This window comes from Hippoglossus hippoglossus, chromosome 14 (assembly GCF_009819705.1).
Source record: "Hippoglossus hippoglossus isolate fHipHip1 chromosome 14, fHipHip1.pri, whole genome shotgun sequence".
In the NCBI taxonomy this organism is placed as follows: domain Eukaryota; kingdom Metazoa; phylum Chordata; class Actinopteri; order Pleuronectiformes; family Pleuronectidae; genus Hippoglossus; species Hippoglossus hippoglossus.
In genome coordinates, this window is record NC_047164.1 from 14486327 (window position 1) to 14510862 (window position 24536).

A 24536-nucleotide genomic window follows, 5' to 3' on the forward strand; every position below is an offset into this window, starting at 1 on the left:
ACTTCCTGTTCCCTTTGACCTCTGACAGCCAATCACACACGGCTAATTTCATCCTCAGTACCAATCGCGTTGAAGGGCGGGACTAACAGAAGGGTTTATATCCTGGTTGACACTGGTGTGTTGCAGTATTTTTTACTGAGAGAAAAAGAAGCGAACTAACCAATATGTCTGGAAGAGGAAAAACCGGAGCCAAGGCCCGCGCTAAGGCCAAGACTCGCAGCTCCCGAGCCGGTCTGCAGTTCCCCGTCGGCCGCGTCCATCGTCTCCTCCGCAAGGGCAACTACGCCGAGAGAGTGGGCGCCGGGGCTCCCGTGTACCTGGCGGCCGTGCTGGAGTACCTCACCGCTGAGATCCTGGAGCTGGCTGGAAACGCCGCCAGAGACAACAAGAAGTCCCGCATCATCCCCCGTCACCTGCAGCTGGCGGTCCGCAACGACGAGGAGCTCAACAAGCTGCTCGGCGGCGTCACCATCGCCCAGGGCGGCGTCCTGCCCAACATCCAGGCCGTCCTGCTGCCCAAGAAGACCGGACAGTCCGCACCCAGCTCCGGCAAGGCGGGAAAGAAGGCCTCCTCTCAGTCCCAGGAGTATTAGCTCTCAGGCTAATAACTCTCAGCCCAAAGGCCCTTTTAAGGGCCACCCACTCCTCCGTTAAAGAGCAGTCTGTCCTTGTGTTCCTCTTTAGCATGACTTTTTAATTTAATAAACGCTTTTTATACAAGTTGCTTGTTACCCTCGTTGTGATGATAGACTTCTTGCTAGTAAAGGGGGAGGTGTGGTTACTGTCTGTAGCCGCTGGGTGTTTTGCTGATGTACATATAAACCACAACTTTATGATTTTTAAATATGTTAGGCTGTAGTAAAAGTAAGATCTGCTTACTGCCACATGCACCAATGCTTCTCAGCAGGCATCACGTGTCCAGTGAAAATTAACTTCCCAGCATGCATGGTGGTCCATGGGCCTGACTCTGCAACAGAGCCAGCTAACTGTCCTTCACGTGCTTCCTGCAAGACTGCATTTTGGTGGAAGTTGGGTATAAATCCCTCAAGTCTTATTTTATAAATGACAAACAAATCCTACACTACATGACATTGCAAACTAACTAATGCATATTCTGCCCAGCTGATGGCACTAGCGTTTGGGCTTCAATTTACTGCGTAGTCTATAATCTTTATTCAGACTCATTTCCTAGTTTATTAGATTAACCTGGTAAAGATTAATTAAATCTGAAGTGTAGTCATTTGGAGGCTGTGCTGTGTAAATACTTGCCTCACCCTTTTACATCAGTGAACAAAATAAAAGCACCACATCCTACATGCTTCAGAAATTACCAATATGATGAATTGATGTCTCCCTAATTATGCTTCTACAAAGTCTGTAAAGTTTTAGTCACGGCAAGAGAGACACAGCATCTCAGGGGTTTTCTTTCTTGGCGTGTTTGTGCATCTCTGTGGTTAAAGTCTGTTTAACGGCTCTTTATGCTTGAGGCTCCAGGTGTTTCCTTGTTACACGTGAAGACAAACATTTGCAGCCTTCAACAGTTTTACAAATGCACATCTGTTCTCACTGACTAGTGGGAGGCTTCCGGTATCAAACTTCTGTTGATTGCTACTCATGTTGAAGGTCGTTATGTTAAACATGAAGCTCGTTGAGGTTCCCTGAGTCAAAGGGTCTTCTCCTCAGTTAGACCTGAATACGGCTCTTGGATGAGATGTAAAACGTCTTCAAGGCCTCATTCATAACCTCTGCCCTGAGTGATCTGATCACCTTATTGGACAGCACTAAGTACAGGTCTGAACGTGTCCTGTTCGCATCTTGAGATCCGATCACTGAAATCCAAATTCAGAAGAACAAAACACAAGCAAGTCCAGTTTCCTCTGTGCACATGCAAATACCATGACGGAGATCCTTCGCAGATAAACGCCTGCAGCCAGTTTAGCAGAGCGAGCACAGTGATATGTGATCAAATACACAACTCAATAGTACAAAATCCATCACATTGTGAAGGAGCATAATTTAGCTGAGCCTCAATAATCTCTTTAAATCACAAATCCCATCATCCAAATGTGCCAGAAATTGAGCAGTCAATAAAAACAGTATATCAAGTCATTTCTGGTAGTGCAGTAAGATTACTGTACATTTTCTATCGTCTTCATACGACTATAACTTATATTTAGCCATCACAACAATATTAGTGTTGTATTTTATCCTGTCTGACAGGAGTGTGGTCTATTTAAACAAGGGTCAGGACAAACCACGAAACCTCCTCTGACCAAATAAAACCTCTGCTGAAGAAAACATCTGTCGGCCACACAAACCACATGTCAGCACTGCTCCCCAGGTTACCACACAACTCTGCAGTACTTTAATCAGACTACACACTGAGTTGCAGGGCAAATGATGCAATCATGATGTTGGAGGTGCACTTCATTGACTTTGCCACTAGGTGTCAGCTGTTTCATATCTGAAAATGCAGGATGTGTGTGATGAGTGTTCATGTGGTGTGTGTGTTTCCTTTAGTGTCATGACAAACAGTAAAACATCTTTTTTTTAAAAAAAAAGGAATCTCGAGCAGACACCACACCTTCCAACAGTCCTACTTAACAACTCTTTGTGGGATTTATACAAGATGACATATTTTTTTAACTCAGCTGTGGTGCAGATCCCTTTTTTCCCTCATCACATCCCAGACATGTGCAGCTAAACTCGCCCATAACCTTTCCACAGGAGGAGAGCACGCAGATATTTCTGTCTGCTCTTCACTGTTTTATTAGTGGGAAAAGCAGCATGACGCACTGAGTCTGAACCGAACCCAGGACAGGCTGAACCAATTACTCGGGCCCTGACAACGTGTCCAACACCAACAGCCAGGCTAAAAACTCCAGCCTGAGAGGAAAAACCGGAGTGTCCACTGGCTGTGATCACTATAATTTCCTGACTGGCAGCCTGTCAAAGGCTCTAAATTTACCACTGTCGCTCTTCTCACTCACTGTTAGTGGTAGAGTCAAGTAAAAGATGTGCAGTTTTTATCAGATTATGGACATTTTGTGTGTTTCTGCAATTCTGTGCAGGAAAAAGAGAGGTAGACTTGATGGCTTTTAAAAGTCTCTCGTGCTTCCCTCAAAATGCAAACTCATGTTTGCACTTTGTCTAATCCTCAATGAGTTATGAAGTGATCTCATCCTGGTGACACTTTTCTCCACGTTTTGTCTTTTCTCACAGAGCAATGCAGGGATACAGCGTGGGTAGATTCAAATGAAGGGGAAGAAAAAAGAAGGAATTATAAGTGGAGAGAGAGAGAGAGGGCCGGAAAGAGGGGTGGACCCGTTGGAAAGATGTGTGTGGATCCTCTGGATGGTTTGACTTTGAAAAGAACTCAAGAGATCAACGAGCAGTGAAGAAACTACAGTATATTTCCATCCTCAAGGAGAGGACTGGGCGACTTTTCCCATAATGACACCTCATCTCTGATGTGCCGAGCCAGCCTGGGTAATTAGAAACTAAAATATTTGCTTCGTGGTCTGAGAGTGCGTTGCAGGGAGAGAGAGAGAGAGAGGAGGAGATAATGGGGGTTATTGTGGCAGGTTACGATGGTGGTTGCAGCCCATTATGACCCAGTTACTTCTCCCTCACTATGGACCGTGTGTGAGAGAGTTTACATTCCTTTTTCGATTGTTTTTGTTCCTTTATCAACGTCTTCCAGTCATAACTTTATTACAACAGAGCAGTGGGAGCTGCAGGTGGACGTCATCTGGTTTCAGAGAGAGAGAGAGAGAGAGAGAGAGAGAGAGAGAGAGAGAGAGAGAGAGATTAAGGCTGTGTGAATGGACACTTTCATGTGTGTGTATGAGATCAGGCTGCCTCAGGGGCTCATGCGTCTAATAATGCACTTTGGTGGAATTACAGGTTGATGAAGTATTTCCCCTGACAGGAGTTTGAGGTGCACATGAGCCTGAGTGAGTATATTTTAACTAGAAAATAACAACCGTCCATTCATTTGATGTGTTTTTATTCTTCTAATGTGTTTTCTTGATCATATAAATTTATGAGAGACAAAGGGGACAGCTGTAAGAAATAAAGTGATAAATGTTTGGTGGGAGACTCAAAGAAAAGTGTTTTGGGAATATCTGCAGCTTCCTGTTGTTGGTTTTCATTATTTATGATTCATCTGAGGACCAGTCTTATTTTGATATTCTTGTTGTATTGTATTATAACTGTTGCCACATGTAAGGACGTGGGTGTTACATGAAGCAGAGAATATCAGATGATTCAAATGACTATTTATGTGCACGAACGGTTCATTTATTGCTGTATTAAAACACTTTTCTGTTTTCAAGATTGAAAAACATATTATAGCCCAGTGCTCTGCAACCATCTGGTCTGTGCTGCACATGTTGTCAATGGAACACATCTGTGAATCTATCTCTTATCACTCCTCCTTCAGGATGAGGGTATGTCTTGTCCTGGGTTGAGTCTCCCATGCAGGACATACCTTCAGGATGAGGGTATGTCTTGCCCTGGGTTGAGTCTCCCATGCAGCATTCCTCCCAGCTTGTCAACAAGCTACACCAACAAGCGCCACCACCATTTGGATGGCTATGTTTGAGTTTAGGTCAAGTTCAGGGCAAAGGTGATATTTTGGTCTGTCAGTGTCAGCGGAAGAGGCAGGATTTGTGGCCGGCCTGAAAGGAAGTCCGGCTTGAGAGGATGCGATCAGGGCGAGAAAGTCCACGTGGATTCATAAGAGGAGAAAGGCAACTAAAAAGGTTCAGATGCAGCTTAATTTATCACTTCTATAATACACTTAACAGCACACAGGGGAGTGAAATGTGGTTCTCCACAGATATGGGTGCAGGTCGCTCTTCAAAACAACAACAGACACAAACATGTAACATTAAAACTTGATAAAAAACATAACAAGCAAGCAGCTTAAAGGGCTTTAATGCAAATTGCACATATCTGTCGGTTGACAGTTGTTTCCTCAGCACACATCATTCAGGTGTATGAATTAGGCATTTTTTCAAGTCTCCTAAGACTCTGAGTGAGACACCACTTGTTATTACTATCTAGCATTCTTTCAACTGTCATGTCATGTCCAGATGTGCTGCAGAAACTGCACACATCTGCTCCACAGTACAGTTTAGACAGTTCATATTAGAATGCAACTGCAGGGTATACACAAGCTGAAAACTCTCATCCTCTCACCAGACACATTTTTCAACACCTGTGAGAAATCCTCACACCGGTGGGATCAACAAATACAAACACTGACGCTGCAGCTGGCAAATCTTCCAACAGTGGTGAACTTTTCTCATCATCCCACTGTGCAGGCAACACTTACAGCCAAGACCAGGTTACATAACGACATAATATTGAAGAGCAAGCGGCAGAAAGACATTTATGTTAAACAATATTCAGTTTACATAATTAAGATGTCAGTAAAATATTCTCAAGATATATGTTTTAACAGCAGAAAACCCAAAATAAGAACTTTCTTTTTATAGCCTGGATGATTTTTAGCTGATATTACATCACATCTTAATTGAAACTCTCATTGTGCTGAAGCGTCTTTGTTTCTGTAACTTACAAGTTCTCATTGCTCATTCATTTATTTAATTTTATTTAATGATTTAAAAGTGACATGTCCCCATATGATGCATCATACCAGATTATATATTCAAGCTAATTTGCATCTGTACTCCAAGAGCAAAGGACCAACAACAAATTATACAAGAAGAAACAAGACAATACAAGATAAGACAAAACAGCACATCACAGATGTCTGCTTCTCAAATAGAATATAAAGACATATGATTCCCAAGTCAGTGGATGCTGACATTTGCTATAATGACCAATCTACATTCAAAATCCCCATTTAAAGGACATTCAGCAGTTTTTCGTCCTCTCAGCTTTCACTAAGGCCGAATGACTCAGGAATTCAAACTTTGATACAGACTTTACTTAAAGCCCATCTGGTTACTTAGCTGCCTCTGTTTGTTTTTATTTTCCTCAGTGACTCATCATCTGCTTCATTTCCTCCATCGCTCCTCTCTGGCCCCCGACCATGGGAAAAGCCTCGAGAGATCAATAGTGGACTCTCGCTCCCACTCTCTCCCTCTCTCCGCTTGTCTTGAAGCCAAAGCGCTCCTATGGGAAGTCAGAAAAAGACAGTTCACGTGTTCACTCACTTCCTCTGGAACATTGTTATGTCTCTATCCCATCATCAGTGATGTATCAGTGGACATATCGTAAGTCGACGTGCTTCGTCACACTATCACAAATTGTAATTCAACAGTTTTCCACAGTGGAAATTCCCTCTTTCCAGATTTTGTTGCATAAGTGGGAGAAAGCTTGGAGCAGGAAGTCAGAAGACACAAGGTCTTTTCCATCTCCGACTCCTACACCATATGTTATTTCCTCTCTGGATCCGACTGTTAACACCTGCTTTACCAATAGCCAACACTGAGGAGAGTCACAGCAGCGCAGGGCTCAGCCTCCAGCCTCCTGTGATACTCTGGTGTGGTCCATCTGATCTTTCAATCAGTGGAAATCTTTGGGGAGTGATTTGAACTCTGACCCAACGTCTCTCTTAACGGTTTAAAGTTCAGTGTTAGAGTAAACAGATATACTTGTGGGTTTATTTGCCAAAATGAGAGAGGAAGTAAAAAAAAAAAAAAAAAAAAGGAGTCAGAAGTAAGAACTCATTCTGGAGGGCAGTGCCAATGCCGGGTTTTGTTGGGGATGTAACTTTGCACCGGGATGGGGAGGAGAAGGGGTTGGGAGGAGGGAAATAGCACAGGAACTCAGTGGGTGAATGAAAAAAGCTGGGAGCATGACATAAACAATAATGTGGACGCCGCTCAGTGGATGAATAATCGAATCAGATGAACTCATGGATCTATAGCTGCTGTCTGGATTCTGTAAGAGCAGAGAAATGGTAAGAGCTGCATGTCTGTCAGGGAAGTAGTGGAAGTGCTGGGTGTGTTTTGCAGCAGCTGGTGTGTTTTTCTCTCTACTGTTGTGTTGCCCGTGATCAAACAGCGCTCTCTTCTATTTCATTAATCATTTTAAATGTGAATTTTCTAGTGACTTCCTGTGATTTGTCTGCTTTCTCAGCAGAAGTTCTTTCTCTTTAAAAGTAGCAGCCCAGACTGTGTGGCTGGCGGTGTCTATTTTCAGAAGCTCATGGCAACTCTGAAGCGCATAACTGCCCCTGTAATGACAGGTTGCTGTGGAAAGGCCTGCGCTTGTGAGCATTAAAACTATTCTCCAGCCTGGGTGTGTACGTTCAATCACTGAGGCTTGTGGGAGCAGGAGCATGTGTGTGTGTGTTTGTGTGTTTGTGTGTGTGTGTGTGTGTGTGTGTGTGTGTGTGTGTGTGTGTGTGAGTCAGTCAGACAGAGGCACATTACCCTGCCCACTCTCCGGGCCTGTGTCTGAGTGCGTGGCTGAAAGAGGGCCAGTGTTGACAGCCAGTGGGCTGACAGCAGAGGCATGAGGGGTCCAGAGGCAGCGTTGAACAGAGGGATGGTCTGTTCTCCATGTCACTGGGTCCTCACACACACACACACACACACACACACACACACACACACACACACACACACACACACACACACACACACACACACACACACACACACACACACACACACACACACACACACACACACACACACACACACTGGACGTGATTGTCAGATGTATGTATAGTTTTCTTCCCGGCAGCCCTCTCTGGCGTGACATCAGACGCAGCTTGAACGCCCCGTTGTCTCAGAGAGACTGGGCTAAACTTGGAGCATGACAGCCAAGGTTGGTTTTTTGGGGGTTATCTTGTTTTCAAGAATCTTAGCTTATCAGAGATGATGTCAGGATAACTTGAACAGAATAAGCTCAAGTTGATGTGGTCATTTCGTAACAGACTGACTGGTGAAAAATCAAAGCCCGCTGTGATTTTGGATACCAGACAAAACATCAATACACCAAATAAGTGAAAAACTTTAAAAAAAAGAATCATGTTCATCCATTCAGTCGCATCTTAGATGCTCTGTGCTAAAGCTAACCCGAACTCCACACCTTGCAGTGCCACTGTATTTAGGATATCTACCTACTAATTCCACAACATGGGTCAGAAGATTGGGTCGATTGCATAACAGACCTCTAAAATAACCAACATGCAATGTATGAAAAAATAACACCAGTTAAGTAAATCATTCAAACTTATATAGAAGCTACACAGGTAAATAGTAAGAAAGCAAATTCAGTTTCATTTTATGAAAAATGTTGACTATAACAATTAACTTGCAAATACACCAGGTAGGATGAACACAAAGTTTTCTAATTTCACTCTGCACCATCGACTGTTTATAAAAAGCTCTACCCACAACGTCCAGCACGCAAAAGTGACAGAATATTGCAGAATTGTTTGAGGAGGACAAGGGACAAGAAATAATTCTGAAGTAGCTCAGGAACATTAACACAGGACAAGAGAACAGGCCATTCCAAACAGGCAGGTTTACAACTGCCACTGCACTAGTTTTCTTATATTGTCACGTTAAAGTGAGGAAATCTGTGAGAATGACATGTCAGGACATGACACAATTCATTTTTTCCAATGGCTAAAAGTAGACAAAACAGTCACTGGATAGTAGGTGACTTCAGTTTTGCCTGGAATGCTCAGCTGCTCTGAGTTGATACCATCTTTTAGCAGGAAAATAAGGCCAGTCATCTGGACTGCTTATGTGTCTGTGATTGTTCCAGACACGTCTGGTTCCTTTGCTGATCTGTTGTTTCCCTTTTCGTTTGATGTGAGCGCAATGAGCAGACAGCTGGATCCAATCGGTCTGTGCACTGTTTGTGTGTTTGTGTTTGTATAGACTATAAGATCTGCGAGTGAGTCACGGTGACTCATCAGGGTCAGAGGAAGTGGCGATCTAGCCCCTGGTGTGTCAGGCACCTGCAGAGCTCACTCACACCTTCTGCTGCTGTGAGGATACACACACAATATCTGGCTTTTTTGTCAAATACCTGCTTGTGTTCATTCTGTAACATATAAGACAGTAATCTCTTTTAAATTGAGGCATTAATCACTGCCAGCTTTCTTGACGGATCACTATGTTCGGCCTGTTCTGGAGAAACAATTACCCAGTATAATGGTTTGGTCACATGGGCTTATAACTGGGGCAGGAGGGTTTCTAAGGAAAGCACTGTTCCCATTGTAGTGCAACTGTAGTAGCAGTATTCCCAGAGCTCCCATTCATCCCGTGCTCCTCTCTCTATCCCATCTCTCATTCTGTGTGTGCTGCAGGATCTTCACGTGTCAGATAGTCCTGACAGTCCGGCGGACATGGAGCGCATGAGGAGGAATAAAGTGGAGCAGGGGCGACAGATGCACCAGGTCCTACAGGTGAGCCGGGTCAAATCCACTGCGACTGTTTCTATCGTACCATCTGTGGCGAAGCAGCTTGTTATTCAACAAAACTGAGAAATGAATGATTTCCTGAAGAATGTAGCCTAATATGTAAGCAGCTTCCAAAGAAATCAAATGAATGTGGTCAGTGCTGAAAAGAATGAAAGTCTTTTTTTTTTCTGTATACTCTGGTATGAGTTATCTCTGCATCTTTTAAAGCTCACACATGTTGCATGACAATCTCCAGTTATTTCCATGCTCAGTTCCTTTGTACCAAGTTTTTCTGACTTAGCATGAAACAACTGTTCATTAAAACCATACCGTGTTTATTCCTCCAGCTCCAGCCATCTGGGCTGCTTGTTCATGAGGCTGTATTCTTAGGATCATTAAATGTAGCTGGTGGATATTAATGATCATGTGACAGCGACAGTATCAATGCAGGAACCTCATATAACCTCTGTGGTGAAATGTCCTGTCGATAGTTTCAAAACTAATGTCTCCTTCACAGTGTGACTTTTTAAATCAAGTACATACACTGGACAGCTTATTTGAACATATCAATATTTAGATCTTATTATATATGTCTAATTTTCATTGTAATGATTCTGTTCAAGACATAATCAGAATCTATATGTCCTCTTCCAGAGTGTTGAGACTCTCTTTCTTTTGACAGAGCACTCCTTTAGACCTGATCGAGACTGGCAAGTCCCTGAGAGTCCAGGCAGAACGCCCCCACCTGGTTAGTCTGGGAAGTGGACGTCTGAGCACGGCCATCACTTTGCTTCCGCTGCAGGAAGGTGAATGACTTCTAGCGTAGCGTCTATTGTGGGTTGGGAGGATAAGTGGGTACTTAACAGTGTTGGCTTTCGTCAAAATGGTAAAATACATTTTGCAATACTAATTGAAACTGATACTCACTCAAACATAATGTGCCACTTATTTCACAGTTGTCTTATTGTGTTTGTCTGAATCCTCACTATCAGCTTGTTAAATGTGCAACCCTGTCTTGTCATTGCTCTATAATTACTTTTTAAAGATAACTGTGAGAGGAGCTGCAAGATCAAAGTCTACATGGCTTCACTCTTGTTTGTCAGACACGTCTGTTCTGACTATGTAGGATCTGTAACTTTTGTTATTGTAAGTGACAAAGGAAGTGGGCCATAAGCACTATTTAAAACAAGTCAGTGGTTATTTAATATGTAAGCAGCACAACTTGTCATGAGTGATGAATTGACAAAAAAGCGATGACACATTGCAGTGACTAACCCTCTTATTGTTGCTCATATTGTGCCACAGTATTTGATGTACCTTTTGTCTCACTGGTTTATGCACCACATAGGAAAAGAATGGAGAGGGTGTGACTGTAGCACCAAAGAAAAAAGCCCTCTAGTAGTTTTTTTGTTGTGCAGTATCATCTGTGCTAACAAATATATATAAATACTGTTTGTGTTGCATCACATCTCTTGTACTCAGACACTGTAGGATTAGAACTGATGAACAAATTACAACACATCAAAAAGCCGACACTTTAGTATTAATTCTCACCGACGAGATGCTAATCATCTGCCAGGTTAGAGGCGTCTCCCCTGCACCCGAGGCTGTGACCTCTGAGCACCCACCGTCTCTGGCTTCAACCTAAGAATACTTCACTGAACTATTTAACATGTTAATCTGGACGTCCGGTAACTGATACTGAGAAAATGTTTCTCTTGTTGCAGGAAGAACCACACTGGGCAGTGGGGACACAGATATCCCCCTGCAGGGCCACGGCATTGCAGAGCAGCACTGCTACATTGAAAATGAGGCGGGCGTCATCATTTTGTACCCGTGTGGGAACCAGTGCGCTGTGGATGGCCTCCCCATCACCAGACCTTATCGCCTGACACAAGGTATAGCACAATGACAGACTTAGAAATATGATTGTTACCGTTGCAGCTTATTACCTTCGCCAAGAACATTATGGTTCATCTGCATATATTTCTGTTAGTTAGCAGGACTATACAAAAAAACTACTGAACTGATTTCCATGAAATTGTATAAAGGGGTGGACTATGACCCAAGAAGGAATCCGTTAAATTTTGGAGCTGATCCGGATCAGAGAGCATACTCAGGATATTCCTTTCATTTTCTTTCACATTGTGAGCTCGGGCATTTTACAACATTTCCATTGATTTCTCAGAGAATAATTCATGGCTCAGGCACGTTTAGAGGAATGATATGTCGAGTGTTTGAAACTTGGTGCAGATCCAAACAAAAATCCAGATCTAGTGAATTTAAATGTGATTTCATAAGGGAACTGTTGGGCCTTGGTGGAGGCATGTGCTCTACTGAGTGGCATTCTAGTTGATATTGATTCTTATATCAATAACATTATAATATTTTTGATAAAAACAAATAAAAGTCTAAAAAACTATACAAAAACTACACAACTTGGTTCTGCTGAGTGTCTAAATTGGAGGGGAAGTGAATAAAAATACTGTCCAGCTTCACAATAGCAAAACAGTGCCATGTCCTTCCAGTAACGTGCATACTTATACTGTTAAAAAAAAAAAGCACAACAGTCCCAACCCCCTCGGTCCCCTCTCCACGGGATCCGAGCCAGCAGCCACACCAGAATGTCATTTGAAGCCGGGGCGATCAGCCGGCGTGTGAGGAGGCAGCAGCTGCTCAACCAGAATACCTCAGGCTTTGCTCCATTCACAGGACAATCATGAAACCCTGAGCAAAACAAATCAGGACCGGAGGAAACAGCTTCACGTATACCACAAGGAACAATGTTGACTTCACTTTGAGGGAAGGAGTTAACACTGGAGTCCCTGTGGAGGATCTATAACTGGGATTAAGAGACTGAAGCGTGAGAGTCTCAGGAAATATTTCAGGCATTCGTTAAAGCCACCGGAAATGCAAGAGAGAAGAAGGAGTTGATTTGACTCACTGGTTAAGCACACGTGAGTTAAACTGGTCAATACACTGCTGAGTGTTCAGGAGCCCGAATACATTAATCTCACAAATAACCAAACCACTTGTTGTAAATTGCAAGGTCTCCAGTTTACCACACGAACAATAACCACATGTCAGAGTTTGGAATCATGATACTAATGTTCACTCTTAAATCAAAGCAATTTTGCTTCATGTAAAGCCGAAATGTTAAATGTTAAGAAATGGTTGAATTAATTTCAGATCTTGACAACTCTACGTCCATCTATCAACCCATCTATGTGTTAATGATTTGTACAGTTATTTACTTTTATTGCTCTTCTCTTATTTGAACCTATAAGGTTTTTTATTATTTTGAGTGTTTTTATCATTGCGAGTGTTATTATTTTTATTATTATTATTACTGAGAACAGTGTACTGACTGTTAAATGCAGTAACTACTATGATATTGTTTGCATACACACAGCACTTAAAATAAAAACTGACTACAGTCATTATATGGTCAGATTAAATTCAGTGTAAGTTTGAACTTGTGTCAAATTGTAATTGGGTATAGTCTGAGTTAGAGCTTGTGTTTACACCTCACTGCATCAACAGGTTTTTTTAGCAGAATATTTATGGTGAAACTTTCCTCTCTGACACTAATAACCACCACTGACACCGTCCTATACAATCATTCATCTCTCCTGCCAGGGTGCATGCTGTGTTTCGGTCAGTCTGCCTTTTTCCGCTTCAACCATCCAGAAGAGGCCGTGAGGATGAAGAGCATGCTGCCCGGGGGAGGAGGAGGAGGAGGAGGCCAGGAACTCAGCACCACAAAAACTCTTCCTGCTGGTAAAGATATTTATAATGTACTTTTATCTTAACTCCAGACTGAACAGTTCCTGTGTTCCAGAAATAAGTTGCTCATGGACAACTGTGTGTATGAAGGTTGCACACTTTCCTCTTCAGCAGCTATTCTGGGCAGAGTGAATGCTTTAGGCTGTCACACGAACTGTTAGAAGCATTTTGTGTTCCTTTTACATTTCTGTCAAAATTTAAAAGTTGCATTAGCTCCCATTATTATGTCCAACAAGGATGTTGTGTTTATACCCCTGTCTGTTGGATGGTTGGTTGATTTTAAGAAAGATTACCCCAAAACCAGGGATCATCTATGTGTGTGAAATTTGGTGCAGCTTAACTGAATGGGACTGAGGTATTTGCTCTGCTGAGTACCATTCTAGTTCTAATCAGGGATTGTTTCATGTAGTTCAGGTGCAGAGAATTGTGGGGCATTGTTCTCTGGATATATAGGATAACAATTTTGAAACCCGACTCTATGTCTAAAATATACATTTCAAGGATGACATATACAAGGATGACATCCTCACAAATATTAAAATGGTTCAGTAACCATGCACCCTGATGAAAGATGACTAAACACTTGAATGGTGAGATAATCTGACGTCTCCAATCTGACTCAAACTTCTACCAGCTCTTGTTTCCCATATCTCAAGCCCAGTTGGTCTGGACATTTGTGATAGGGTATATTATTATCCTTGCTCTAAACTAATTATCTGTGGCCTACATTATTGTGATCTAGTTCATTTAAATCTGCAGTTTGGGCTCAGTGTGTGACCCTATTGTGACTGAGGAATGTTATAATCTTTGCCACCAGCTTTTGGATCATTTCTTTCTTTTCTACATGATGTTATATAATTGTGGCAACTGCTTCCTTGTGCTGTGGATGATATTTAGAAGCCATTCTCCCCTGACCTTACTGGTTTGGCTGTCAGAGCCGGAACAGTACAGCGGGAGCCACCACGCCCTGCCCAGTGTGCATGCATGGCCCACTCTTTCCTGACCAGGCCCTGATTTCATCTGCTCTGAATGAGCTACACGGCTGCAGCTTTTATATTTAGCAGCTCCAGATCCCTGTAGGATTACAACACAAGTGAGGAGCACATCATCCCGATCACTGGGTTTGGTTCATATACGGGGCGGCGTGGGCTCCAAGACATTTATCACTATTTAAAGTGGGCCATCGGGAAACTGTGTGAGTGTGCAACAACATATTCAGGCATGTGTGTTCTTCCTTTTATGAGCGAGCCTCCTTCGTCCTGCACTACTGACCTGAGGTGTGGCGGATGTCAAATGTTTGTTTGTGTGTGTTTTTACAACTGTCTCGTTAACTGTGTGTGACCTCCTTATTTATTCAACAGGAATGCTCATGCACAAGTGTTTCTGTCTCCCTTCTGCAGACTCACACAGTGTGTTTAACGGCAGCCATCAGTCCTTTTCAAGCAACGGCAACTCTAAAATCAACAACATTGCAAAGACCCTCCAGGACTCTTTGATGGTCAACATATCATCATCAGGACCTGGGAAACAGCCACTTCCTCAGCCCTCTCCTCCAAACATGCTCAATGGAAGAAACAGCTCCTCAACACAGGACTGCATTTATGAAAACATCAGAACCTTGGGAAGCCAGAACCTTGGCGACAAAACCCCTCCGGTACCTGCCCGGTCCGCTCACACCAACCACACTCCTGTCCCCAATCCGCGGACCTCGCTGTCTGTTGCCTCGAGCAGTGCTGGCGGTGGTCACAGAGCCCAGGAGAGCCCAAAGCTTCTTAGGAATGTAAGATCCACCCCCACACCGCCAGGCTCAGGGTCAGGACAGGGCACAGACAACTCTAGCCCAACTCCCAAATCATCATCTGTTAAATTTTCCCCAGCGGCTCCACCCAGCCCTCGAGTAAGAGGTTCTACTCTACAACACAGATCCCCCAGCCCCATGCGAGAGCAGGGTCAGTTTGTCACCAGTGTAGAAGTCCCTCAAAGGCTCAGGACTCCAGAGCTGCTTGTGCCCAGCGGCCTGAGAGAACTTCCTCCTGTCAGCCCTTACACGTCTGGCAAGGGGACTCCGGGATCGCAGGGCTCAGCTTCCCTCCTCGCCACACAAGGCCTCGCTGCTAAGCCTCACCCCGAGAGCTCCCAGGGCCCCAGCAAACTCACAACAAAAGCAGAGGCCATGAGAGCGCTGTACTCCCAGAGTCCATCACAACTCTCTGGGTTGGAGAAGGAGCCTGAAGGCAGGAGATTAAGACCTGGGCCAGGAGGTGCCATGGTAACAGGTCTGGGTACATCTCCTCTGACGAGCCCTCGTAGCCAAAGAAAAACCTCCTGCTCGACCGTGACGGGATCCTCAACCAAGGAACACAACCTAATGAAGCCATACGCACGGGAGCGCAAGAACAGCATCTCTGAGATCAGCGACAATGAGGACGAGTTGCTGGAATACCACCGCTGGCAGAGAGAGGAGAGGCTGCGTGAGCAGGAAATGGAGAAACTGGTGAGTGATTGGCCTTTCAAATATGACTTCAAAGTAGACTTGAGAATAACTCCATGATGTAGGTCCAGTCCACATCTGGATGCTGATGTGAATTTTGCTTCGGAAGTCGTAAAGAAAATATTTGCAGGTCTGGTATGCTCTCTATGACTTCATGTTTACTCTATATCCTGTGTATGGACAGAATTTGTATATACAGAACTTTAAATCCCCCCAAACATTACAACAAGGTTAAAGGTGCGGAGCCACAGCTGCATCCGAGCATATGAACAGTTCGCCAAAAACACGTTTTAAAACATTTTCTATCGAACATCAGAAAAGCTTTTAGCTTTGTGCACTTCTGAGAAAACAAATATCTATGACTTCATCCTGATATCTGCTGAAAATATGTTCATCAGCCACTCGGTGGAAAATAGGGAAAAGATTTGGAACTAAATCAGTCACCAGTTTAAGTTGGTTCGATGGTTCGGGGGGCCCACAGGTCCCTTTGTGTTTGGCCCCTGAAGTCCCTTAAAAAGCTCCTGGCTGTAGACTTCACTTTCTGTTTGTTAAAGCAAATAATAATATGATTAGATAATTATTTTTCACGTTTGTCAGGAACCTTATCGTCACAATTTGAACAAAACACAGCAGTAAAAACCCAGCAGGTAGATTGATGAAGACTGACAACCACATTGGTTTTAAAGGACATTTAAATAAAGATGAGTGGAAGAGGCGCTGAGACTGTTGGCATACACAGACATCATGTCGGCATTCAGATATCTTGTTCAAATCTCCTGGCACACGTCCACCGGCTCGTCTCCCCACAGCGTTACCGTCATCGTCAGCACATTTGGTCCAAGAGACGCGGGGTGAACATTCTCCCACCAGCCTTAAGGTCCAGAGCGGAGGGCGTGGCTGCTCATTGCTCAACACTATATTTACCAAAACGACGAATGGCATTTACTTTCAAAGTTTGCCACCGCCCGGCTGAAGGCTCTTTCATATTCCTACCCACACTGGATCATAGACTGCACACGTTATCCATCCTCAATCCACACCCAGCAGGCCACCCGCCATTCTCTGTACCCCCCCACCCCGGCCTGCTTCTATACTGACAGCTGAAGGGACAACAGAAGGGGGGGGGGGGTGTCATTCCCGGACATTCTCCGTGTCCACAGACTATTTCAGGAACCAAAGGGTTTCTGGTAAGAGAGTAACTGACAACGTGGTGCACTGTGCCTGCTGCGGATGTTTGTGTCACTAATCTGTCCTGCTGAGTCATCCATGTGCACACGATGTACAGTAAGACATCACTCCCCTGTTGATTTGTTGATTAGATTTTAGGTGTAATCTCACATATTCACTCTATTACATGATAATAATTTTGTAGCCATATTATGCTACGTTTATGTGCTGGTATAGAAAAGTATCCACACCTGACAAATGGACTAATAAATCAATGTATCAGAGGTTTCCAGGCTTTTCAGTGTTTGTTGTGCTACGTTGCTAGTATGTGGAATTATTATAAGGGTCATGTTTTCACCCCTGTTAGTTTGTTTGGGCTGATCCAGTATTTTTCTTTATGAGGCCCCTTAACATTGTCAGATTGGGTTTTGTTTTTCGGTGACATTTAAATTTGTCTTCCTATTTAGGGAACTGACATCTATGAGATATATTTGGGGCAGCTTGATTTAATTTAAAGGTCTGTTGGGCCTTGGCGGCTGCTTCTGCTCTTCCGAGGCTCATTTTTAGCAGGGCAGCTCTAGCTTTCCTGTTATTCCTGTCACATTTATATATAAATAGTGTATAACCACTCATACAATACATTAAATGACAAACCAGCTGGTGCACGAGGAACCATATTTGGGGTCTGGGATTAGGTTCTTGATTTGTTGGTTACAGCAGAAAAATGATAGATGATGAAGTGTAGACCTTTAGAGGAGAGGGACAAAGAAAGGATTTCCTCTCAGTGAAACCAGTGCTCTATATTTGGGACACTGCTCTCTTGGCACACGTGGCACAGATATGCAGGATTTTATTTTTATTCTCACTTCATTGAATCTAACCTACACACACTGGTATTGCTGGACTTTGAAAAATCTGGTCTGCACTTCACCTCTCAGTATAAGTAAAGGACATCATGGCTAAAGCAGAGGAGAAGTAATAGAAAAGTACATTTTAGCATCAGTTCCACCGAGAAGAGGCTAAAGAGGGTTAATCACTCTTACAGCATCACTATAACTTAAGATATAATAATATTTTTATCTTCATGTCAATGTTTTAATGAACCTGCATTTCAGATGAATATATAATACTGCTGCTTTTCATCAAGAAATGACTTGGACATTAACAAAAGCATAAACAACAGTCTAAGGTGTAAATCTTGCAGTTAAAGTAAATGACAGAGTAATTTAAATACCAGACAAACAGATGCTGGTGGTTATTGAAACAACATGAGGCCCCTCGTCGTGCCAGACTCCTAATTATTGTCAGACTTCAGCGAGCATCCCATTGTTTGGAGTGATGAGAGACGACAGGCTGGCACAGTGGAGACACAGAAAACAAGAGTGTATGAAACATTTAAAGTGTCTCTGATCAGAATAACAACTGGTGTACAGTGTAATCTGAGATCCTGTTATTCAGCAATGTCTCTCTCTGACAGTTATCACAGTCTGTCAGATTCTGTGTTCATAAACAACTCACGCTCTCGCAATTTTTACTATGAACCCCCTCCTGAGAGACAAACCTCGGCCCCCCTCCTACGGTCAGGTTACAGTGGTCCCGTGCCAGTGACGGAGGGACAGCTGCCGAAATGGGCCAAAGTCACACAAGGACATTCAAAGCTAATCTGCAACATGAGCTATGACGTAGGACGGCACGCTTACGTCTCACATGTCTTCCGCAGGAGCGACAGAGGCTGGAGACCATCCTCAATCTGTGTGCAGAGTATAATCAGGAGGGCAGTGCCGTGGAGTTGGCCGAGATGGTGAGGAGTGGGCTGCTGGGGGGCGCTGTAGGAGTCTGCCCAGGCACAGGAGACGGGATGTTCCTCCAGGGGGGAGACGGGCCTCAGAGGGCGAGGCAGAATGATGAGGACACCCAGAGAGAGGAGTCCAGCAGCACAGAGAGCACACACCAAGAAGTAAGCAACACTCATACACATGGAGGGAGAGAATATCATTGTTTGGGTTTGTCCTCTGACAAAAGCTTTTTTCATAAATCTGGTGTCAGTGTGATGAGCTGATGGCTGGTCAGGAGCCCGTCTACGTGGAGGAGGAGAGGAGCAGGATCTTGTTCAGAGTTGATGACTTGAAGCACAGAGTCAGTGAACTGGAGCAGCAGCTACAAGAGACCAAACAGGAGGTCAGGACACACACACACACACACACACACACACACACACACACACACACACACACACACACACAAACACACACAATTATGTCTCAATGACTTCAGAGGACATCAGATTGATGAACTTAACTAACTAACGTCCCTAACTAAAGTTAATATTCACTTAACCCTAACACAAACCTAAAATTAAACTTTGCATTGACTTCCATTCATTGTGGACAACATAAACAAAACCTTATCCCTTATCTTAACCATGGCCAATTCGTGCCTAACCCTAACCTTAACCTAACCACAATTCACATTTAACCCCCTAACCTTAGCCATCAGAACTAAATACATAACCCCAACCCTAAACTAAACCTAGCGAGTCTTAACCCTCAAATAGCCCTTTCAAAAAGTGAGGACTGGCCAAAATGTCCACAACATAAAGTCTTTGCTCAAAATGATACTAAGATAGGTGCGCGCACACACAAACATACAATTTTTTATTTGCTTGGATCAACTGACCCTCCCAGTGAGAGGACAGGAAGATGTTTCACCTTCACCAAGCGTTTACTCAGCGTATTCGTCTGTAGGCGGAGATGGAGCAGGCTCTGCTGCAGGCCGAGAGGCGGGCAGAGCAGGAGCAGGTGGAGGCTGAGAGTGAAATCATCTCTCAGCTGCAGCTCAAACACAGCCAGCTGGACAAGGCCATCCAGAGAGAGAAGGACGAGGTAGGTGCCCCCAACACAGAGGAATGTGATACTGTAAACCACAGTGGGACCACTCACTGGTTCCTGCACGTGAATGTTGGACATGTCCTTCAGTCTCTGTGTGTGAATATAAAAACTCACCTCTTCACGAATGTGCAAACAGTCTCGATATTTCCATTGACTTGCACTGCTTAATCAGTACATGTCTGTCCTGAAACACAAAGCGCTGTCTTCTCTCTGCGGTGTGTCCGGCAGTTCCTGTGTTTGAAAAGACAAAAACAGTATAAATCTTTTTAGCTGGATGTGTGTCGTACTAAAATGTTGACTCAGACATATCTTTTTTTCCTCTTGTTTTGGTGTTATCCAATGTGTAAAGAAAACCTTAACACTCCTGCAAACCTAACCTCTGCTACAACTAATACTTTAACTGCCTTGGCTTGTTAGTGTTAAAGCTTGGCTGCATGGACTGAAGATGTCTGTGATTTTTGTTTTGTTTCTCCCTTGGGTGGTGTGTGTCTGGATGCGGACCCAATTTGTGTGTGTGTACATGTGTGTGTGTTTCCATGTGTTTTTAGGGCAGGGCTAATGTGTCGGCTCAGCGGAAGGCCCTGGAAAAGCAGAGGAATGAGTACAATGAGCTGAAGAGGCAGTTTGATAAGTGCCCCTTGTCTCTAAGGGAACAGTTACAGGAGCAGCTCAGCAGGGTCAGTGTTCTCACGCAGCCCACTGGCTGGCAACAGTGAGTTATAATGTACCAAATACCACAGTACTGTATGAACTGCACAGAAACAACCACAGACATAACACTGACTTGGTTGTGAAGCACTCAGAGCTACTCATAAACCTGCAGGCGGCATTTCCTCTTTTTCTGCTGTGGCCCTTGAACTTGTTTAGGTTCATTATGGCAGAGCCATTTATAAGCATGACGCTTTTGCATCTCCAGCAGCAGTTTGCTTTATTGCTGCTGTTCCCTCATTCTGGATGCTTGACTCTGCCAGTTGCAATAAGTATTAATTATCATAATTAATAATGTTAACAGCTTTGCTCTAAAGGTTTGCATGCCTCCTGCTTTTGAAAACTGATTATTATTCATGTCACCTGCAGCCACTTCTTGCTTTTAAGCAGAACATTTTCACAACTGATGGAATGAAATAGTTGCTATTCCCTTGTGAACTTTAAAGGAGACATATGAGGCGTTTTCAGTGTTTCCTTCCTCTAGTGTGTTGTAAAGGTGTTTGTGTTTGGAAAAGTTCTGCAAAGTTAAAAAGCCCAAAGTCTGCAGTAAAGGGAAATCCAATGACATGACAGCACAATGCCCGATTTTTGCATAATGCACGCCAAGCAGCTAGTCTGAGACACCCCCTAAAAATCAGTTTAAGCTTGCTGTGTCTGTCCTTGCGTGCAGCGAAACATCAGAAACAACTTCACTTCCACTGACGCACATCAACGTTTTGATTGGTAGCGCACCTCCTAACTTTTTTGATTTGGCGTGTGCGGCAAACACCAGTCTGTTTGGGTGTCCTCTTCTACTTCTTTGCATACTTCCAGGTGTCTGGTTGTATTTTTCTCAACTGTGACACCTATCGCTTAGGAGAACACGACACCAAGTCACAGCACCTCAAGCAAGAGAACAAAATGTTGTGTTGATGTCACAGTTGGCCTGAGCAATGACCAATCTGTCAACAAAACAAAGCCAGGTAAACTGAGAGCAAGGGCCGACATTTCCTACATTCGCTTATGGCGGTTCACCAATCACAACAGAGTGAACCAGTTGACCAATAAGAGCAGACTGGGCTGTATTGGGAGGGGACTCTTAAAGAGACAGGAGTTAAAACCAAGCATTTCAGACAGAGGCTGAAGAGATGTGCTGGGCAGCATGAGGAAAGTGATCCCTTTTCTGAACATGAAAAGCCTGAATATGAGCTTAATGTGTCTCCTTTAAAGGCTGAGGCTGTTGTTTCCTATGTATTTATTCGTGTGCATTAACACCAATTCGTGTTTGAGTCCTTCTCTCAATACTTTCTCTCCAGCATTTCAGTTGGGACCATCACTTGCAACACTTGGTGATATTGTTTTAATAGTTTACAGTTAATAGTGGATAACTGTAGTTTTTGCAAACACAGACAGCAGCAGTCAGCCAGTCATCAATCATCCTTCAATAACTCAGTGATGCCAGTGGTTTCATGCAGTGTGTGTGTATTTGTATGCGGACAGAAAGCTGAAGCTGTGGAGTGCGGGACCAAGCAGTTTGAGGAGCTGGAGTTCTGCCAGCTGGAGGAGGAGAGCAGTTTGGAGGAGAAGAAGGAGACGCAGAGCTCGCAGCTCCTCCAAGAGAGAGCCGAGTACCACTGCAGCGTGGCCCGGAGGAAGGTAGGAACACACACATACAGCATATCATCATTAAGTCGTATGTGAGTGTGACCTGACAGTTTGACATACGTGGATTCACAGGAGAAGATGGCCTCAATGGAGGCTCAGGGGAAGCAGCTGGGGCTACAGGCCGCGCAGGACTGTGAGAGGATGGTTAGAGACAGGGCGGTGGCTCTGCAGATGTTACACAAGGTTAACTGCTCATAATGAACCTCGTCACAACTGCATTGTATTTAACACATAACAGTGCTGCAAGGCATGCTGGTAGCTATAACAAAACGGTGAAAGCATCCATCTATTTATGTTCCTTCTGCCTCCCAGGAGCAAGACAGGTTGTGTGCTCTGGAGAAGAGGCACCACACGTTGACTGGAGAGAGAAGTTACCTGAAGCCCAGCAGCAACATGAAGGAGGTGGGTGCGAACACGTGTGATCTCTAAGCTGCAGAGTAATTACTGAAAAAGTGGATTAAGGAAGGAAAAAACAAACTTAGATGAACTCTCTAAACAGGAATTGCTTCACATCAGCGAACCTGACCTTGTTTATGTGGACGGTCCTCCTGATAGCCCCTGTCCCTCCTCTGCCTCCTTCTCCTCCTCCTCCTCTCACCTCCCCTCCCCTGAACTCTACCCTGTTAGACTACAAGAGGTAAATCCCACCAAAAACTAACAAACCCTAATCGTGCCTGTGCTGCTGCAATAAAAATAGGCATGATGGTGTCCAAGCAGATACTGACAAACATTAGTGAGCTTGCAGTGTGAATATTCTCTGTATATTGTTTAAACTTTAAAGGATTGTACATTCTTCAAAGTAGTGGTTATCCCATCTAAATTGAATGGAGATTAAAGAATTGTTTTCTTTGACATAAACTAACAGCATAGGGGTAGATGTAAAAAAGAAAGAAAAGAAAACTGCATACCTCCGCCAAGGCACAACTGTTGCAATGTGAAACCACATTTAAATTGACTAGATCTGAATTTTTCTAATATGAATGAATGTGCACCAATTTATACACACTCATAAATATCAGTCCGTTAAAAAATGCCTGATTTTATTCATCAGAATCTATGAATTATTCTTTGAGAAATCCACGAAAATGTTGAAAATCTCCCAATGTTAAAGACGAAAAAAAAAAAAAAGAACCCTGGATCTGTCCCCCCAAAGTTTAATGGGTTCTTCCCTGACACATACCACATCCTTCCAAGTTTCATGGTAATCCTTCTAGTTGTTTTTTGTGTGATCTTGCTCACAAACAAACAGAACAAAAGATGGGTGAAATACCCTCCTTGGCAGAGGTAATACCTTCTAAATGTAACTTTTTTCAAGGCTGAATAAGTTCCGATGTTTTCCTGTTTGCTTTGTGAGTCTTTGCATGACTTTTTCTAGGCGTTGACAGTTTGTTGTCTCCTGCCCTCTCACCATGTCTCTTTTGGCCGTTGATGCAGGAGTACCTCAGGCTGTCTGATGTCTATAAGATGTATGGGAATGCTTCTGTGCAGCCTCACTCTTCCTCCCCTGCTGCTCTCCACTGCCTCTCCCTCTCTGTATCTCCAGCTCTGCCATGCGAGGTAGACACTCTGCCTGCTTCCTGCCACACTGTCCATATCCTCCTCTGACTGATCTATGTGCTAAATACTGAAACCACTCAAGCAAATCAATACCATCGCAAAATTTGTCCCAACCTCTTAACTTTCTTTTCCACTTTCTTCTCCCTCATGTGTGTGTGTTGTCTGTGTGAAGGAGTACATCACAGTCAGTCAATTAAGTCAGATCTTTGGGATGCAGAGACTGAATCCCTCCTCCACTGCCTCTATTCCATCATTCCACATTGCCTCTTCTGAATCTGTCTTCTCGTGCCACTCAGCTGCCTGTGGTCCTTCCTCCTTTCTCTCTGCACAGGTTTGTTTTTCTCCCAGTTCATGATGAGTTTCTATATTTCTGATCTGAGAATGCCACCAGAACTGATCCACAATGATCTTTCCTCCCCGCCTGATGCTTGTCTTACTGATGCTCTTGCTTCACCGCTTCCTCTTTTTTTCTCTTTGGCTGGTTGCCTCTCATCACCTCAGAGTCAGCCTGAGCTGAGCAGGAATGCAATGCCTCCTATTAATCTCGAGCGCTGGTACCAGGACATCATGGCGGCTGGAGAGGCTCAGTCGTGTCCTCCACCGCTTCCTGCCAAGTCTTTTTCCGCACGCAGACACGGGCAGGTAAAATCTCCACTTTCACTCTTTTGCTCGCCTCTTTATGTCTGTCTCTGTCAATGAAACAAACTTTATTTGTGTAGCAACTTTCATACAGATTAGTGCAGTTCAACTATTGATGAGCCAAGAATAGACAAGACGAATACAAATGCTCACAAAGAAATTCCATAAAATGGATTTTAAAAGTTATAAAAACAACAAAAGTACAATATCTAAATAAATTCAGACAAAAAAACACAGACTAAAGATATAAACAGAC

General features: G+C 43.8%; 2 protein-coding genes across 12 annotated transcripts in view; both read left to right on the forward strand.

Moving 5' to 3' along the window:
• Positions 1-81: 81 nt before the first annotated feature.
• LOC117774971 (histone H2AX) lies at positions 82-720 on the forward strand. Its single transcript, XM_034607744.1, has one exon. It carries the CDS (start codon positions 165-167, stop codon positions 591-593), a length of 429 nt encoding a protein of 142 aa, XP_034463635.1. The 5' UTR covers positions 82-164; the 3' UTR covers positions 594-720.
• Positions 721-3347: 2627 nt separating this feature from the next.
• Positions 3348-24536, forward strand: part of phldb1a (pleckstrin homology-like domain, family B, member 1a) — a 32031-nt gene continuing 10842 nt past the window's right edge. Inside the window, exons 1-18 of one of the 11 annotated variants that reach the window (XM_034607731.1) lie at positions 3348-3489; positions 3907-3956; positions 9308-9406; positions 10083-10206; positions 11128-11298; positions 13040-13180; positions 14587-15680; positions 18565-18801; positions 18891-19022; positions 19589-19726; positions 20281-20409; positions 21920-22075; positions 22157-22267; positions 22397-22486; positions 22584-22721; positions 23519-23641; positions 23814-23972; positions 24143-24283. In XM_034607731.1, coding sequence (XP_034463622.1) covers positions 9347-9406; positions 10083-10206; positions 11128-11298; positions 13040-13180; positions 14587-15680; positions 18565-18801; positions 18891-19022; positions 19589-19726; positions 20281-20409; positions 21920-22075; positions 22157-22267; positions 22397-22486; positions 22584-22721; positions 23519-23641; positions 23814-23972; positions 24143-24283 — 3144 coding nt within the window. In that variant the 5' untranslated portion in view covers positions 3348-3489; positions 3907-3956; positions 9308-9346. Of the gene's footprint in view, positions 3490-3791; positions 3957-6698; positions 6938-9307; positions 9407-10082; positions 10207-11127; positions 11299-11952; positions 12358-13039; positions 13181-14586; positions 15681-18564; positions 18802-18890; positions 19023-19588; positions 19727-20280; positions 20410-21919; positions 22076-22156; positions 22268-22396; positions 22487-22583; positions 22722-23518; positions 23642-23813; positions 23973-24142; positions 24284-24536 lie in introns of those variants that run through there. The other 10 variants (XM_034607730.1, XM_034607729.1, XM_034607734.1 and 7 more) reach the window with 10 other exon arrangements.

Bases quoted from the DNA above. Each gene is read 5' to 3' on its own strand.
- LOC117774971 (XM_034607744.1), top strand. From the start codon at position 165: ATGTCTGGAAGAGGAAAAACCGGAGCCAAGGCCCGCGCTAAGGCCAAG.